Genomic DNA, 17636 nt, shown 5'->3' with positions numbered 1-17636 from the left:
TGTCAAATTTAGACAAAATAGTGCAATGAATATTATAAATTTTGTTTGCTATATTCATAGGAATACAGATATCTCTCTATAAAATTACAATAGTGAGTATTAATTTCATACCACAAATGTAAATGTAGGTCACTGTATTTTAAGGACCATTTAACAAACCATTCACTTCATTTTATTTCTTCAGGTGGTCAGGGAAGGGAGGGACCAATCACAGCGACTGCAGAGCTTTGTGTTGAATTTGCATGCAACAATATTTTACTGACACATATACACACAATGTTCACCTCGCGCTAACACCAGTCTACAGCGTATCTGCATCATGGCCTCACCGCTCATTCTGCTGGTCCTGTGCTGGCAGTTTAGACCGAGCCACAGTGTGAAGGGTTCACCCGAGTGGTTCCAGAACATTTCCACCAGCCTCTTCAGTCTGCCTGGCGACATCATGCTTGGAGGCCTTTTCCACATTAACCAGCTCACCAGCAACCTCAGCCAGAGGACGGAGCCCAACAACATCAGCTGTGATGGGTAAGGTGTTGTGTAAAAGAGGCCTATTATCTGAGACTCTGCACCAACCTGTCTTATGTGGCTTCTCCTTTGGGATCCCACAGGATAAATGTATATGGACTGGGCCTCTCTCTGGTGATGAAATATGCAGTGGATGAAATCAACGCAAACCAGATTCTGCTCCCCGGTGTCAAGTTGGGTTATGAGATCTACGACACGTGCAGACAATCAGCCGTCATCGTGAAGCCTACCATCTCCTTCCTCACAGCCAAATCCACCAACGCGCTGTCTGTGGAGTGTAATTACACCAACTACGAGCCCAGCATATCAGCCGTGATTGGTCCTTTTAGCTCAGAAATGGTGTCCATCATTGGGAAAGTCCTGGGCTTCTTTCTCCTGCCACAGGTTTGGTTACAAATATGTCTTTCTACACTCTTTTGTTTCAAAATCTAAACCGCATTTCAATTTGGTCATTCATTGTTGTCAGATGTTTTTGTTTAAAGACCACTGTCTACTTGCAATGCAAAATTGTACTGCAACTTCAGTAAAGGGACAGGGTGTCAACAAGAATGGCAGTTAAAGAGCGCATACCTCCCAAACAGCACTTAATTGTTAATACTTATATACATCAGTCGACTGAACATGGCCGTTTTTCAAAATCCATGAATTATTCTCTGAGAAATCAACAAAAATATTGAAATCAGTGTAGTAAAATACATGATACCCAAAACCATTGTATGACTCCTCTCATTCCAGATAAGCTACGGGGCAACCAGCGAAAAATTCAGTGACAAACTTCTCTACCCATCCTTCCTCCGCACCGTGCCTAGTGACAAGTGGCAGGTGGACGCCATTGCTCTTCTACTGAAAGAGTTTAACTGGAACTGGGTGGCCGTGGTGGGCAGTGAAGAAGAGTACGGACAACAAGGCGTGCAGCAATTCTCCAAAATAGCAGAGAAGATGTCGGTATGCGTGGCCTATCAGGGGCTGATTCCAGTTTACAGCGACCCCATGCCAGCAGTCAAAACCCTCATCGACAACATCCTGGCAACAAATGTCCGAGTGGTGGTGGTCTTCTCTATTGTAGAGACAGCTGAGATCTTTTTCAAAGAGGTGAGACAATGTGGTACCACACGTTAAATAGCTGTTACACTGAGTGACGGTGGTGGAGAATGTTTACGCAAACATTTGACTCAAGTAGAAATGCGAATAAATAGACAAAAATCTGCTTAAGTGAATATAAATGTACAGCATTAACTTTTCTTCTTGAGTAAAAGTAAGTGCGTTGCTTTTCAAGGCCCCATATTGTGACGTATGACTTAACAAAAAATTAGGCCCCTTATGTACTTTAGGTATTTTGATACCACCATGTTACGACTTTGCAACAGTGAAAATTATTTGATAATCTACCTTGTGTGTCTCCCTGCAGCACATTCTCTCTTTCTGTTGGCATCATGGCACAATAACCACAGCTGCACCTGTAGAGGGAAAAACCAACATTACTAGTGAAATAACAGCGTTTAAACTTACTTTAATGTCTACGTTTACGGCAACATAAGGAAAAACACTAATGAAGTAACAACACGTTTATACACATGATGATAACGCTTTATATTTTCAACCTGTTAAAGCAACTGGCCTCATATCAAATACAGTGTTTTGTAACTAAGCGTTTAGTTACATGAGCTGAGCCTTTAAACCGAGCAATATTAGAAACTGAATAAAACACTCCTGCACGCAGCAGGGCCTCAACACCTGACTGTGGTCAAACCAGCCGCCTCTCGCTTTGGATGGTCCAATTTAGATCGTTAGGTCGTTTTTCGAGTGCTCTAGTGATGGGGCGTTTACGGTTATCTAGGGCCTAGAGTACTATGAATTAAAGATATGAAGAAAGCAGAGGAGGCTCATTCTTGTTCCCTGGAGGGCACTTTGACAGAGGAATGCTCAAAAAGTTACTCGTAATATTTGTGGCAGTAGTAAACGGAGCTTTTTCTAAATAAAGTTTTGAGGAGAAAAATAAGTTCATCTAAACCTCAGGTCAATTGCCGTAATTACGCGATAAATTGCGCACTCGAAAAAGGGCCGGCGGCTGGTTTGACGAAAGTGTAACTCACCGCTCTGAAACATCCTGTCGTCACCGGCCGCGAGTGGGCGGCTGGTTTTCTGAAGCTGTGTCCGTCTCGGGGTCGGACTCCAGCTCAAAAACATATTAACTTTACTCTCAACTGGAGTCGCCGCCATTTGTGTTTACCGGCGACTTCCCTCATGCGCCAATAGAGACCGGTGATTGGCTGTTCGTGTGTCACTCAAAGTGTAGTCAGCCAATCAGAGGAGACTGTCGAGAACGGCCTGTTCAGTCTGGAGCGCCACAAAGGAGCAGAAGAGGAAATAGTATTTTTTTCGACCTTAAACCACTGATAAATAATTTTACGGGTACCAATACCTCAATTTCAATCCCGGAATAGTGTCAAATATGGGGCCTTGAAATAAAGTATTAAAAGAAACACTACTTTCAGAGTGTATTCTCCCATGCAACATTCTACAACATCTTCATGGTTAGGTCTCTGAATCCACTTCAGGTGTTTCTTCACTCATAATCCTGCTGCTGCAGGACGCGGGTCTAATGTTATCCGTCCACTTTGATTAGCTCAGTGATCCAATCCCCCTTGCCTTATTGATTACTGTTATTGATTATAGTTATTGATTATAGTTATAAAAAAAACTAGGTGAACGTGCATCAGAATGCTTTGTAAAAGTGAAAAGTACACCTAAAAACAAATGTAATCAAGTACAGATACTTGAACAATTTACGAAAAGGTTTGGTGTATACGATTTAGTGACATCTAAAGGTGTCACCCAACCTTGAGTTGTCTTAAAAACCCAAAAGGTGTCCAATTTGGACTACTGTAAAAAACATGGCGGCCTCTGTACAGAGGACCCGCTCCCGATGTAAATATTAAGTAATTACATATAAAGGGCCAATTCTAGGGTAAAGAAAAACAACAATTTGTACAATTTCGACACTGGATTTATATTACATTTTTGCCAATGATTCACGTAAATCTTACACACTGAACCTTTAACTACAGTAACGGAGTAAAGGTACTTTTACATCACACCACTGCTGACAGATTAAACTCAGTTAAGTACCAATCCTCCTGTCTGATCCCTTCCAGGTCATCAGGAGGAATATAACAGGAGTGTGGATTGGCAGCACATCCTGGTCCCTCCACAACAGAATGACTTCTCTCCCCAACATCCAGAGAGTGGGAACAATCCTGGGCTTCACTGACATGACACAGACCCTGGAACTGCTCATTCCCTACACAGAGGAGCTCCTCGTCAGGCTGAGCAAGGAGAAGTCCGACACGTCACGTCCAACAAAAAAGGCATACAACAATCCCTGCCCAGAGTGTTGGGACTTCACGTCTGATAACATCAGTTTGGTGAAAGACCCAGCAGTGCAGCGCTCGGCTTTCAATGTGTATGCTGCCATCTACAGCGTGGCAGAGGCACTGCATAAACTGCTGGAGTGTAATTCAACTGCCTGTATGTGGGGATCAGAATCTAAAATCTATCCCTGGAAGGTGATGTTTGTTTTTCGTCTGCTGTTATAGCTGATTAAGCAAATATAAAATTTAACAATGACTTAAATCTTCTTTTGCAGCTGTTGGAGGTTTTAAGGAACACGTCAGTAAACATTAGTGGCACAGAGATAAAGTTTGACAGTAATGGCAACCCAAACCTGGGTTACGATTTGGTCGAGTGGAGCTGGGAGGCCTCAGGGTTAAATTTTATAAATGTTGGAAGCTTTTATGGAGAACTGACAATCAACAAGTCCCTCTTCAAATGGCACACTGCAAACTCAGAGGTAATTTCAGCCACGCATCAGAAAATAGATACAAACTGCTAAACATGCAGTATATGCACTTTAAAAGATTTGTTTTTACATTTCACCTAAACGCAGATTTTTTTCTTTTGTACCATAACAGTCCTGACTATGATGCATTAACTTTCGCAGGCTCCTCAGTCCACCTGTTCAGCAGCATGTGAGATAGGACAGGTTCGCAGAGTCAAAGGCTTCCACTCCTGCTGTTTTGATTGTATTGACTGTTTACCAGGAACGTATCAAGCAAAACATGGTAATGTGGTTGTACCTCTCACCCACCGGTCAACAAAATCGGTTTACCAGTACCTCTGAAGGCCATTAACTGATACGCTTTATCTTTGTTTTTACCTATACAAGTTGTGAAATTTACAGTTTAATGTTCTGTTCCCACTGCAATGATTTGGCCAATACATAATCCTGCACATAAAATCTCATCTGAAGTTTTCACACTTTAGCTGGAATGTATTAAATCAACAAGATATCACATGTAAATGTTGAATCTTTAGAGGACCTCATGTGTGGTTTTTGTTACCTCTGAATCAATCCAGATTAACTGCTGCCAGGGAAGTGGCACACATTCATGGTTTGATTTGATTCCTCAGAGGTGTGCCTGTTCATCCCACTAACTTCCTGCAGTTCTCTCTGACTCACAGACGACATCCAGTGTACCAAGTGCCCTGAGGGTCATTGGTCCCGGATCCGCAGCACCAAGTGCGACGATCCCATCTTTGACATTTTGTCCTGGGACACACCTGAAGCTCTGCTATTGATCATGGCGGGGTTGCTGTTGCTGCTGTGTCAGGGGTCGGTTGGTGTCGTGTTCCTGAAACACCGGGGGACCCCGTTGGTGAAGGCCTCAGGAGGAGCCCTGAGTTTTGTGGCTCTTTTCAGCCTGATGGGAGCGTGTCTCAGTCTGCTGCTCTTCCTGGGACAGCCGGGAGACGCTGTGTGTCGTCTGCAGCTGCCACTTACCTCCATTTTCCAAGCAGTCGCCCTCTCCATTATCACATTCATCTCCCTGCAGGTGAGGAATGACAGATGAACTACATTATTGTCATGTAGAATGATATAAAGAGAACACATTGTGAACAGGCTGAAACCACATTTGTTTTCAAACAGATATTCTTTGTGACTGAGTTCCCAGAGACAGTCGCCCCTCACCTGCACATGCTTCGAGGTCCTGGGATCTGGCTGTTCGTGCTGGTCTGCTCTGCAGTTCAGGCTGCTCTCTGTGGCTGGCTTGTACAGGAATGGCCCTGGTTATCTGACCATGTGGCAAACATGAAAATAGACTTTGTGAGGGCCTTCCTGTCATGTCCAATGTCTCCTTTGACTGGATTTGCCTTAATGCAAGGTTTCAACTGTGCTATGGCCCTTATCTCATTCATGTGCACCTTCATGGCGGTGAAGCCTCTTCATCAGTACAACCTTGCCAGAGACATCACCTTTTGCTCCCTGCTCTACAGTGTGACTTGGGTGTACTTTATTCCAATCTACATAGGCTTGAATGACAAGTATAGGACCATTGTCCATGTTTCTTTCATCCTGGCAAGTAACTTTGGACTGGGGGCCGCCTACTACTTTCCAAAATGCTACTTGATGTTGAGGAAACCCGACCTCAACACAGCAGAACAATTCTGTACCTTTCTAGAGGGCGTTCCCCCAACAGCGGCTGAGGAGGGGGCACAGACACAGACAGGCCAATAAACAGGTCTTTAAACAGCCACCACAGTGCAGTTTTATCATATGAATAAAAACTCTGATAAACAATATTCAAGAATCAAGTATTTCGTCAAATTTACATTTGTATAATTTGTAGAGTTTAGGGATCAAGTCTATGAAAATACTGTTACATTTAGTTATTGTAGGTTTTTCCTTATACGACTGATATACTGTTGAAATACAAAGTATAGATTCAGAACACTGTACAATTTTAATATATATATATTCATGATAATAAATACCCTACAATATGGTCCATTTACGAAGTTTGATTCCTTATTGTCTCACTCAATTGTTTTCCATTCTTATGCAGTTGTAAACTGAATTAGCAGTATTACTTCTCTTGTTGCATAAAACCAGAGAGCAAAGAGCCGCTCCACACGCACATGCTGCCATCTCTACACTCATGAAGAAAAAGGTTCTAGATGGACCCAAAAGGGGTTCTCCTATGCAATGCCATAGGGCAGGGGTATCAACTAAAATTGAAAGAGGTCCAGTTAGAGAAAATGTCTTGAAGATAAGGTCCGGAAGATCATACCTTGTATGCCGACTATACCTTGAATAAAAAAATATTTATATTTTGAAGAAATTGTACTTTCTTGATTCTTGTCGTCCTGGGTCTGTACCCTCGGGGTTGAATGCACTTATTGTAAGTCGCTTTGGATAAAGGGTCAGCTTAATGAAATTCAATGTAATATAATGTAATCCAATTGTCTAACTATTTAGTGTGGTATACATTATAGTAGCCTATTAGGTGTATCAGCATGTGCATGTACTAACTTCCTGACTGTCAAATCAAATGAATTCAGTCTGATTCAAAACCTTTTTGACAATATTTATTGTCACGTAACGTAGAACTGAACATATATGCATGATTGCAGATATGTATAATGTTCTCTGATTACCTACATAAAAGTAGGGCTGCATTTCAAACTAATATAATACAATGTGAAAATTGTGCATGTTCAAATAAAGGGCTTGACTTCAGAAAAGGAAAATATAGGGAGCAAAAGATATAATCTTCATTTTTCTGTTTCACATCTTGACTCAAAAGTCTCAACCAATTTTACAGATAGTACATTTCAACACATCTTAGCAATTGAACAGTTTTAGATTCACTTTCTTCCCCCTCTTATATCCCACTCCTCCACTTTTTACGTCTGTTTCTCTCCCTTTCTCCGTCTCACTCCTCTGTATCTCTCCCTTTGCTTTCCTCTACCTGTGTCGCTATCCTTCTTTTTCTCTCTACCGTCTTTTCATGTGTAAGTTGCCTCAGGCTCTCTCATCTATCTGCACTGAAGAGTCGCAATGTTAACCGCCTGGAATGCACAGACTAGATTGGCTGAGGAGTATCACATGGGATGGCTTAACTCGCATGTAATTGGTCTGGATGTTTCCTCATCCGCTAAACCACTAACGTAAAGACTAAAAAAGCTGCGCCGGTTACAGATAGAAGCGGCCGATCAGGTCTTAAATCATAACCCTCTGTTTTGGCTGTAGGTCCGGGTCCGTACGGGACGGCTTCTGGGTCCGCCTGTCAGTGACCCCTGGTCTAGCATATCTATCCAATATACTTGTTTGTTTGTTATGAAAAGACAAACGTCGGCCAATCGTGGTGCCGGGGCTGCACTTGAGGGGGCGCCAGTGTCTGTTTTTTTGCCACGCCCATTCCTTCAAACCATATGCATGTTGTCGGGGGGGAAACTGTTGTTACACACCTGAGTTTGAGGGAGAGTTAACAATGAACACTGGAGTTGCAGCAATTTCGTGTGTCACATCGAGTTGATGGACTTTAACACCACGCCAGTAATATGGCGTTTGACGAAAAGTCACAGTGATCAACTGCCTACACTATCAATGTCTCGAGACCCTTTGTCACAGTCTGACCTGGTTGCGGTCAGTGGATGAGGAGGAGGCGTAGCGGTGTCACTGCTGCCTGCGAGCCTGAACTCAGGGCCTACGATTCCTTACACTTAGCAACGGTTGCTACCAACTCAATAGGTTGGGCCACTGCTGTTGATGCTGAGAGATCCTCTGGGTTGGAAAAACGCTGAGATGGATATTGATAATACTGGTAATATTATGATTAACTTACATTTTGATCCTCCCTCTGTGATGTAATTTGTCCAGTTGTAACAGTCAATCATGATGGTGTTGTTTAAATAGAGTCAGAACTGGCCAAGCTGCAGAGGCAGTTCAGGATCATGGAGGGAGATCGGCAGGCCTACAGCCTTCAGGCCCGGGAGCAGATCCGCAAACAGCAGTAACAAAACACAAACACTTTGCCCACATCAGTGTTCATAATAGGGCTGCAAAAACGTATCGATTTAACCATTATACAAATAGTTGGCAGCGAATTTAGTCATTGATTAATCCCGTCTGTTATAACGTATGTCATAACATAGTAAGATTCAAACTGTTTTGTAATTTGTGTGTTTTATTTCATTGTCGAAATCTACAATTCAGTAGAACTATATTATAGTATGCTTTAATCTTTCATTCCACTTATCCGATATGCACTACTTGATTCTGACTTGTCATAAATGCAGCACCGTAAGGATTAAATTGCAGATGTCTGTAATACATATAAAAAACGCATCGTACAAGAAGAACTGCTGGAGAGGTTTTTATTAATGTTGAATGAATCGTTAGTTGCAGCCCTAGTTCACAGTGTGTGTTTGTAGTCAGCTGCTGTTTGTGTGTTGTGGGTGAAGGCTGGAGATGGACCAGCTACGGAAGGAGCAGGAGGAGCTGCATCGCAACCTCTGCGTATCTAAGAGCTTGTCCCACCAACAGCAGGACAGTGAGGACACCCAGCGACTACGAGCTCTGCTGGAGCAGGGAGACGTGCTGGAGGAGGAGCTGAGAAAAGAAAAGCAGTGTCAGAAAGGCTTAAAAAGAGAGGTTATCAAGTCATTTACACTTTGTATGTCAGTAATGTCTAGTTACTGTTTGAACTAATTTGATCATCAAGTCATGTGTTTGTATTGTGAGCAGATCTCAGACATGGAGATGAAGCTGTGTGAGCTGAGAAAAGGGGAGGTCAGTACCAGTGACACACGAGGGCCGGCGGTACAGCGGACTCAGAAGGCCATTCAAACTCTGGAATACAAACTGGACAGAGTGAGTTCTGAAGCATCTTTGTCCAGTCAATAGTAGAATATATCAATTCTGACTATTCCATATGTCTGCATCTTATTGTGAAATTCACCTATGCTATATCTGAACATAACATCATATTATATACTATTGTGAAATTATATCTATTTATACATAGATTATAATCTATGCACATATATGTACATATCTTTAGATAGTTATACTATTGAGTATGCTCCTGTGAAATTATACCCACATATATATATATATGTAACACTTATTTTGATTACCATTGATTACCATTCGAGGCTCTGTACTTATAAAAGTCTTTATATAAATATATTCTACATGTAAAAGTCTATGTGGATATCGCTTTATACATTATGCTCGAACATAGTATACATACTCATGCAATCCTCCTGTACTACTGCAGTTAACTCAAGTACATTTCTCTAACAATAATATTTCCCTTTAAAGGGAAAAGGGTATATTAGGTACATATTTTCTGTATTTTCATTTTATTTAAATGTAATTGTATTGCCCATTTTAATTTATTTCAATGTCCTTTTCAGGCTTTGACTCGCTTCAATGAACAATTGTCCAAAAACAGCCACCTGAGGGAGGAGCTGCAAATGCTCTGTGTGGAGCGTATCCGTTTTCAGCAGCTACACAATAGGCTGGACAAGGTCAGAAGTCACACCATAGATAAGTCAAACTATATTTTGTTTAGTTTCCTTGTTATTTAGTCTGGTATTTAGGCTTTTACACTGTTTTTAAGTTGTCAAGAAAAAGCATGTCTTTGCACTTTGTGAGTTGTAGGAGCTGCAGGAGATCCGCAAGAAGATTGGAGAAATGATCAACCTGTCTACTGCTGCTTATGATGCTAGGTCAGGCTTGACATGGGTATAATGATGTAAAAGTCCCTATGATCTTGGTTTTGGAGTCCTCTTATTCATTTATGAATCCTTCTACTTCAGGGTGGAGGCTCAGTCCAAAATGAACATGATGAGGGAGAAGGCAGTGAAGGACCTCGCCCAGTACAACACTGAGATGAAGGAATTGGAGAGAGTTATTGCACATGAGCAAATCCTGAAGGACTTTATGACCGTCAAGTGCAGCGAGAGGAGCGGGCAGGACAACGTCCCCGAGATGGGACACCGACGATGTAAGACAAGGCCATCCTGCTGTTGCTAATATTTCTACTTAGAGATAATATTAACAATAAATGGTTTTAGTGGTGCTGTCAGTGATCATATTAATGCGAACATATTTAAAGTTTATCTATCAGGCTGACCTTTCCTTGACAGCATATGGATGTGGGCACCTTTAGGCCCCCTTGTGGAGGAAACTGGCAAGCCTGTAAAATAGCAAATGTGGCCCATTATCGGCAAGCACGTGGTGCTCTTGGCCGGGTGTAATCACGATGTGAACCTAAGGTGGACATACATCCGGTTTTGATATGGCTTATTTTGTGTTTTCAGCTCAGGCTATAAAAAGCACTATCTCCTTCAGGGTTGTATATCCCATGAGCATAAGAGAGAATGAAGAATTCCACCCTTAGAAAAACAAAGACAATCTTACTGCAGGGTTGGGGGAACCTTTTCTCTATCAAGGGGCATAAACATTTTCATAACATCCTTCGAGGGCCATACTAAATTATTGTTTATCATTAACACATCACACAATGTGTGCATGTTTTTTTCCACACCCCTATCTTATTGTAACAATGTTGATTTTGAGGGGGAGTCTGAACTATTTTCTGCCACTGACAATAATAAGAAATGTATAACGGTGATGGTTTGTCCTAGTGTCTGAGGGGAAGGAGCAGCGGAGGATGGACTTGGATGAAGAGTCTCTAGATGTTCTCGAGGAGGTTTTCTCGAGGATCCACACAGTGACAGGAGAGGACAACCTGGACATGCTGGTCACCAGGTTCATCCAGGGTAAATCCCATCCTGACTCTTCCATACACAAAGACAATGCTGTCTAATGACTGTTTATTGAGGGATCAGTTTCTGCAGTTTCAAATTGGCTCTTATTTAATGTAAATATACTTGCACACATTTTATGTTGAGCTGTGGCCTGAATCATTTCTTTGTAGCAAAATCTTCCGATGATTAATTTGCATTTCTCTATTTTTGGAGGGACAATAAATCTAAATAAATGAACGTCCCGCTTTGACGATTGGGATAATCAGTTCCGAGGATTTAAATGTATCTCATTGTTGTTTCAATCTGTAGGTGAAGACCGCAACTTTGCACACTTCAATGTTGTTAATGAGCAAAATAATGAGACTGAAGCTCTGAGGGATCAAATCAAGCATGTGAGTATGTTTTCTTTGACAATATCCATGGGACTTTGCTTATTCTCCTATAGATTCTCCTTCTCTTTACTACATAAAGAGAAGGAGAATCTCTTTACTACATAAAGAGATTCTCTTTATGTATTATATACAACTGGTATATAATCCCAGTTGTATATAACTGGGATATACTACAAGGAATTGTAGTATATACTTAATTCCTTGTCGTAAAGACTATTGTTCATGGCCATTTTAGATTTTGAGAGAGATTAGAGCAACTTGAAAGGGAAGATGTGATATTCAGTGAGGAGAATGTTTATTAATTAATGTCTATTATCTATTTATCTTTTCTGTTTATGCTGAAATGTGCCAGATCCGAGAGGGGATGGAGAACTTTCAGGTGAAAGGTTTGCAGCAGGAGCAAAATCACCGCTCTTTGCTGGGAGACATCGAAGAACAGCAAAAGAAAACTGAATCCCAAACTGACGAGTATGAAAACCAAGCCAGCATCATAAGCAACATCCTGGACAAGAGTAAAGCAGGTTGGGCATCAAGTTTATGGGTCTATCTATATTCTCTGAATTATTTCCTGGGTAGTGTCCTTGACAAATGTAATTATAGGGGAAATAGAAACACTGTTTAAATAGTATAATTCCTTAATTCCAATGAACTTGCTGTGTAACCTGGAGTCTTTTAAATGAACATACTGTACAAACATGGGAAATTTTGTTTTTGTTGTCTAAAGGAGAAGTATTTTCCATAAAAAACACATCTAAATTCACAAGATCCAGATTTGAGTTTGGATCTGCATGGAAATACTGGGTTCTTTTCTTGACCCATATGGCACGTGCACAGATAGACCCCTAGTGGTGCTCAAGCACTGGCCCTTTTGCCCTGGATGAGAAAAGTGCCTTTCTGCTGGAGCCCAATTTTTTCTTCATTCATCAATATTTAAGAATAAAAATTACTCTCTCTGTCATCAATTGATGATTGCTGGTTGTACATCAAATTGCCCTTGAAGGATATTAAATATTTTTCTTTTATGGACATCTTTGGTTAATCACAAGCTGCACAAACCAAGCTAGAGCAGCAGAGGAACCCAGCAGCCAGCAGGGGGCAGCCTCAGGACATCACAGCAGACTGATTATTGTAAGGCGTCTGAAGACAAGGTTGGAAAAGTACTGGGTTATTCTCTAACAATAGGTTTTTAAAGTATGTTAAATCATCCAATATCTATAAGCCGAAAATATAAAAGTAACTTTTAAGTAAGGCTGTCAAATATATGTAGTAAAGTAGAAAATATTTTCTCTGAAGTTTTAGTGATAATTTGTCAATGTGTCTGCTTAATTCTTCATTGTAATCTTCAGGCTGTGTGACCTAGTTGGCAAGGCGTCCATTCTCCAATAAGAGAGACTTGGGTACGAATCTCAGTCTTTCCCATCTTCTAGCTGGCAATATAATGAACCAATAAAGATTGGCAGGATTTCTCATATTAATTGCAAATTATATGACACTATGTAAATTTAAATTAATTAAATATAAAAACAGGGAAACATTTTATAAAAAAAAAAAAAAAAAATTCAAAGCTGCGCGCGCAATTCCTGCGCAGTTCGCTTCTGCGCGATGTGCGCAATGAGCTTCTGCACAGGAAGTGCGCAGTAAGTTTCTGAGCATGATGTGCGAAGTTTGGTTCTGCGCAGGAAGTGCACAGTAGGCGTCTGCGCATGATGTGCGCAATGGGCTTACATTGCATGTATCAGGCCATCAACTTGTAAAACAGATGAGGGTGAATCAGTTACCCTACCTGGTCCAGAGGAGCCCATCACATCACTAACCCTAACATCAACATATTATTTGGTTATTCAATATGGCCTTGTTTTGTCTGTTTTTGCCTGTTATTCATTTATTTATTCAAATTGATAATTTGAGTTAGTTTGTTAACAAAAATAAATAATTTTTTTTTGTAATTTCATAAACAATTTTGGCGATGGGTGCCCTTTTTTTGGTTTAAGCACCTGCCCCCCAAAATGTCTATGCACTTGCCTGCCCATATGGCATCCTTCCACCAAGTTTCATGATAATCCATCCAACAGTGTTTGTGTAATCCTGCTAATTATAAGAAAAACAGACAAAACTCAGATGAAAACACAATCTCCTAATAAATGAGTGGGTCTCTTGTACTCATTCCACAGGGGTGAAAAGCACCTTCTCCATATTGGAGTGTGACCGCTCTGTGATCGAGGACATGCTGGGCTCCTCCACAGGGATCAGTGAGAACAACATCATGTCCTATCTGGGTCTGTTGGAACAGAAGACTAACGAGCTGCTCACCATACAAGCTTTCCTCAATTCTAAGGTAACCTGCCAACCTGCTCGTCTGATGTTCCTCCATTACTCTCTTTGAGTTTCTGCTTTGTAACATCCGACGTCTCTGGTTGTTGTACACTTGCAGGATCTAGAGAAGGACTACAATCCAAAAGACCTGCCCAAATTCCTTCTGGGTCAAGATCCAGAGCTGCTTCAGCAGGATACCACTCTCCGGCCTCCAGTCAACAGGTAGGCCTCTAATCTGTCACCTAATGTTTGTGGATAGTCTTGTTATAAGTATTCCATTTCAAGCTACAGTGGGTTAACTTGGCACCAAACACACAGAACACCACACATACGATCCACCGTGCACGTGGTTGCCCGGCTGTTCTCGCCTCTCAGTTCTTTTCATATATTGTCATGTCCCATGTTACCTCCTTGATTCTGCAATTTCAGTCTCAGTGTGTGCAGCTCTCTCCTGTGTCTCAGGCAGTTCTGCCATGCGGCCACCTTTTAAGCAGGGAGAGAGATTAGCTGTTCTAGTTCCCCCCCCCCCCCCCTCCCCACACACACACTCTGGAGGTGCTCGAAAAACGGTTGATGAGTGTGTCTGTGTTGGTTTCTTTAGTGTGGAGCATGATACAGAAGAGTCTCTGGTCACCCTTGAGGAAGAACGGCCCCTCTCACAGGGGGAACTCCGCAGAAGAATAATGGGGTCGGTGCAATTCTACACTCAAGTAATTATCTACAAGTTAATCATGATCAACAGTTGAAATCACTTATTTGTTGCGTTTTATTTATAGATACAGCAGAAGCAGAGATCAGTCAAGCAAGCAGCGACCACAGCCTCAGAGACCAGGCAGCAGTTTGGAGACTGACGGCACTCTGCTGAAGAAGAACTGATCCAGGTTTTCACATCCGCCCTGAGAGATCCAATCACAGAGGGGCCGAGTACAGTACATGTGGTCACACCTGACATTACAACATGTCCTGAATGTTTGTCTCTCTGAGGACAGATGTTGACAACAGGACTGAACCAGGTAACATTGTGCTGATCAGTGCAGCTCATGTGGATCCTCATTATCGGCATCTGAAGGGCCTGTTTTCTTCATATACCATAAACAATGGAGGCTGAAGTATTGCAGCTTGCACAAGCAAACATTAAAATCTTTATTATTTTACATGTACTTCACCTTTTCATGACAAATCACTAGCATTGCCTGCTGTATTACACACTGATGTGACTTGTTTAAGTCACATCTCAAGTCTCGAGCTAATTAGCTCTGGCGCAATAAAAAGGCCTTTTCCAGACTCTGGTAGCCAGCTGTTCTTTTGATGTGTGACTTGCCATCTGGCTTTGACTACAGCCTGGTCTCAGTGCAGCCTCGCTCACTGGCAGGGCTCGCTGCAGCGCTCAAACTGAACGGTTGGGGGCAGTAGAAGCTTTTGTAATTTCCAATTCTCCTGAGCCCTGGATTCAGAGTTTACAAAAAGCAGGTGAGGAACTATTGTCAATTCGGATTCTGAGCACATTTTGTTATGATTATTCCAAATATTGACTCTACTCTATATCGTAAAATATGTCATTAATTAAAAATTATTTCATATGACATTCTCAATAAACCGATTATTTGTCTATTTACACTACAACCACTAACACCCGCTCACAGATTATCGAATCATCTTCATGTGTGGCAGTAATATCTGCAGGGTCTATATCTTTTTTTGATTTCACACTGAGGCTTTCAAAACATTGATTCTCAGAAGTTTCAAATGTCATCTTCTCCAAACATCCTGAACGGAACCTGTGTTGGGGCAAAGATGGCGTTCGCCGCCGCAGAGAGCGACTGTCTCAGAAATCCAGGACGGGAAGTTATTTTAAGAAACATATTTTTACTCACTGCAGCTCAGTGAAACAATTAACAAAGTCTTTGACTATAATTAGGCTTCAATAAAAGGTCACTCCGGTGCCATCATTATTTATATATATATTTGTTTCATGGGAAGGGGGCGATTCAACAGAAGTGTGTTTGTCAAATAAACGAGGTCTTCGTGCTAATTATCCAACCGGAGTCGAGTGGGTTTAATTAGGACGTTTGTTGAACTTCTTTTCGACCGAGGTTTTGGCCGCTGCAATTTGAGGAAGTGAAACTGCGACTGTGTAAACACTAATCCACCAATGGCCTCGAGTTAAGCTTTCAACTGTGTGGCAATGAAAACAGATGATCAAATATTTAAAGAGAAGGGAGGGGGGGAGGGGGGGCGCTGTGGAAAGGTGGAGGGGGGGGGGGTTGGCTGCTTTCTTTGAAATCCAACTCACAGTTAGTGCGCCGCCTCCCATGCACCCCCCCCCCCTCCCAACACATTATGTGTGCACACGACCCTCCGCATCGCCATAGAAACCTTCCTTTTAATCGCAACAGAAAACCTCATTTCCTGCTGCCGACAAAGGAGGCCTCGCTCCCTGTTGAGAACGCCTGCAGCAGCCATATAAGGCCCTACCTCCTTCTGCAGACCCTACCTCCTTCAGCAGACTCTACCTCCTTCTACAGGCCCTACCTCCTTCAGCAGGCTCTACCTCCTTCTACAGGCCCTACCTCCTTCTACAGGCCCTACCTCCTTCTGCAGACCCTACCTCCGTCTGCAGGCCCTACCACCTTCTACCAGGCCCACCTCACTCTGCAAGCCCTACCAACCAGCATCAGCCCTCTAACCCCCCCCCCTCCACTTAAGCACATTTTCCACCTTGTCTCCTCCCTGTAAACGAACACTCTTTACTTTTTCCCTCGCAAGTCTTCTTTCGCATCACCTCTCCTTTCACCTTTCACCTCCTTCCTCTTCATTTTGCGTTAATGTTGCAATCAGCTCTGCTCGGCATAATTAAAAAGTAATTATCCACGAGGCTCTGTGAAGAAACACCTACACACTCCGGCCGTGCCAACGGGAACAAGCGAGCACAGGTTGTGTCGCCTCCGAACTCTGATGTGGGAGCTGTGTGCTGGTCTGCGGTCTGTTCCTGCTCAGACAGCTGCACTTCATCAAGTCCTGTTGTGCCACTTCTCTCCCACTTCCACTCCCAAGACTCCAAACACTGTTCATTAGAAACCAGCAGCTCATGGTTTGACAAAGTTTTTTTTTGTAAACTTGCATTTCGCTACAGATAGTTAAACATAAACCAAATAAAAAGCTCGGTGTGATTCTGTTCGGGGAACTAACTGTAGGCACCTTTATGTCTCCGATGTGTCTGCTATCTGAACCCAGAAAATACGTCTCTCTCTCTCATTTGTTTATTTGGGACATGTTCCAGGTATTTCCCCAGAAGCATTGCCCTCCTTCCCTCACGACGCTCCCTCCTTCCCTCCGACACTCACCCCCTCCCACCCTCCCATGCATGTTGCTAGGCAACCATCAGCCATGAGAGCTAGTGCAATTCCCAGCCAATGGAATTACCGAACACATTTTTGAATAGTGTCCAGGATTAAAAGAGGATATCGTTGTTTGACTTCTGCTTTCATGAGGCTGTAGGGTCTTGTAACCGATTGTGACTTCCCCCCATTCGTACTTGCACATTAATGCTTTTTAGAGGTGCGCTCTTGATCATTCGCTGCGACGATTCACCCCCCACCCCCACCCACCAGCATGTGCCACCGGTCCACCACTGGAGGGCAGCACTGTCAGTTTCTTTAGGCCACATGGTTATTTATTTTTTTACTGCTGTTGCTAAGCAATCCTGAGTCTCATGTCTTACCTGTGAAACATTTGTGATTATTACAGATGCCCCCCCCCCCCCGACACCATTTTGTCTCTGTTTTC

General features: G+C 42.4%; 2 protein-coding genes across 2 annotated transcripts; both read left to right on the top strand.

Annotated features, from left to right (window-relative positions):
- The first annotated feature begins 227 nt into the window (after nt 1-227).
- LOC133968554 (taste receptor type 1 member 3) lies at nt 228-6659 on the top strand. The gene is made up of 8 exons (XM_062404665.1): nt 228-525; nt 609-909; nt 1261-1617; nt 3681-4091; nt 4172-4375; nt 4526-4646; nt 5047-5417; nt 5513-6659. Exons 1-8 carry the CDS (start codon nt 320-322, stop codon nt 6098-6100), a joined length of 2559 nt encoding a protein of 852 aa, XP_062260649.1. The 5' UTR covers nt 228-319; the 3' UTR covers nt 6101-6659.
- Nucleotides 6660-8118: 1459 nt separating this feature from the next.
- odad1 (outer dynein arm docking complex subunit 1) lies at nt 8119-15135 on the top strand. Its single transcript, XM_062404652.1, has 14 exons — nt 8119-8189; nt 8282-8378; nt 8830-9019; nt 9113-9238; nt 9787-9900; nt 10034-10101; nt 10192-10379; nt 11023-11157; nt 11455-11537; nt 11890-12058; nt 13709-13872; nt 13969-14072; nt 14452-14538; nt 14627-15135. The coding sequence occupies exons 1-14, from the start codon at nt 8135-8137 to the stop codon at nt 14724-14726; spliced, it is 1680 nt and encodes a 559-aa protein (XP_062260636.1). The 5' UTR covers nt 8119-8134; the 3' UTR covers nt 14727-15135.
- The last annotated feature ends 2501 nt before the right edge of the window (nt 15136-17636 follow it).

This window comes from Platichthys flesus, chromosome 2, assembly GCF_949316205.1.
Source record: "Platichthys flesus chromosome 2, fPlaFle2.1, whole genome shotgun sequence".
NCBI lineage: Eukaryota > Metazoa > Chordata > Actinopteri > Pleuronectiformes > Pleuronectidae > Platichthys > Platichthys flesus.
Note: the sequence above shows the minus strand (reverse complement) of the source record. Positions and strands in the feature narration are given on the sequence as shown.

Coding starts and splice junctions, on each gene's coding strand:
- LOC133968554 (XM_062404665.1), top strand. CDS start 320: ATGGCCTCACCGCTCATTCTGCTGGTCCTGTGCTGGCAGTTTAGACCG. Junction 1,618..3,680: donor CTGAGATCTTTTTCAAAGAG/GTGAGACAATGT, acceptor GATCCCTTCCAG/GTCATCAGGAGGAATATAAC. Junction 4,647..5,046: donor AACGTATCAAGCAAAACATG/GTAATGTGGTTG, acceptor TCTGACTCACAG/ACGACATCCAGTGTACCAAG.
- odad1 (XM_062404652.1), top strand. CDS start 8,135: ATGCTGAGAGATCCTCTGGGTTGGAAAAACGCTGAGATGGATATTGAT. Junction 9,020..9,112: donor AGAAAGGCTTAAAAAGAGAG/GTTATCAAGTCA, acceptor TATTGTGAGCAG/ATCTCAGACATGGAGATGAA. Junction 12,059..13,708: donor CCTGGACAAGAGTAAAGCAG/GTTGGGCATCAA, acceptor CTCATTCCACAG/GGGTGAAAAGCACCTTCTCC.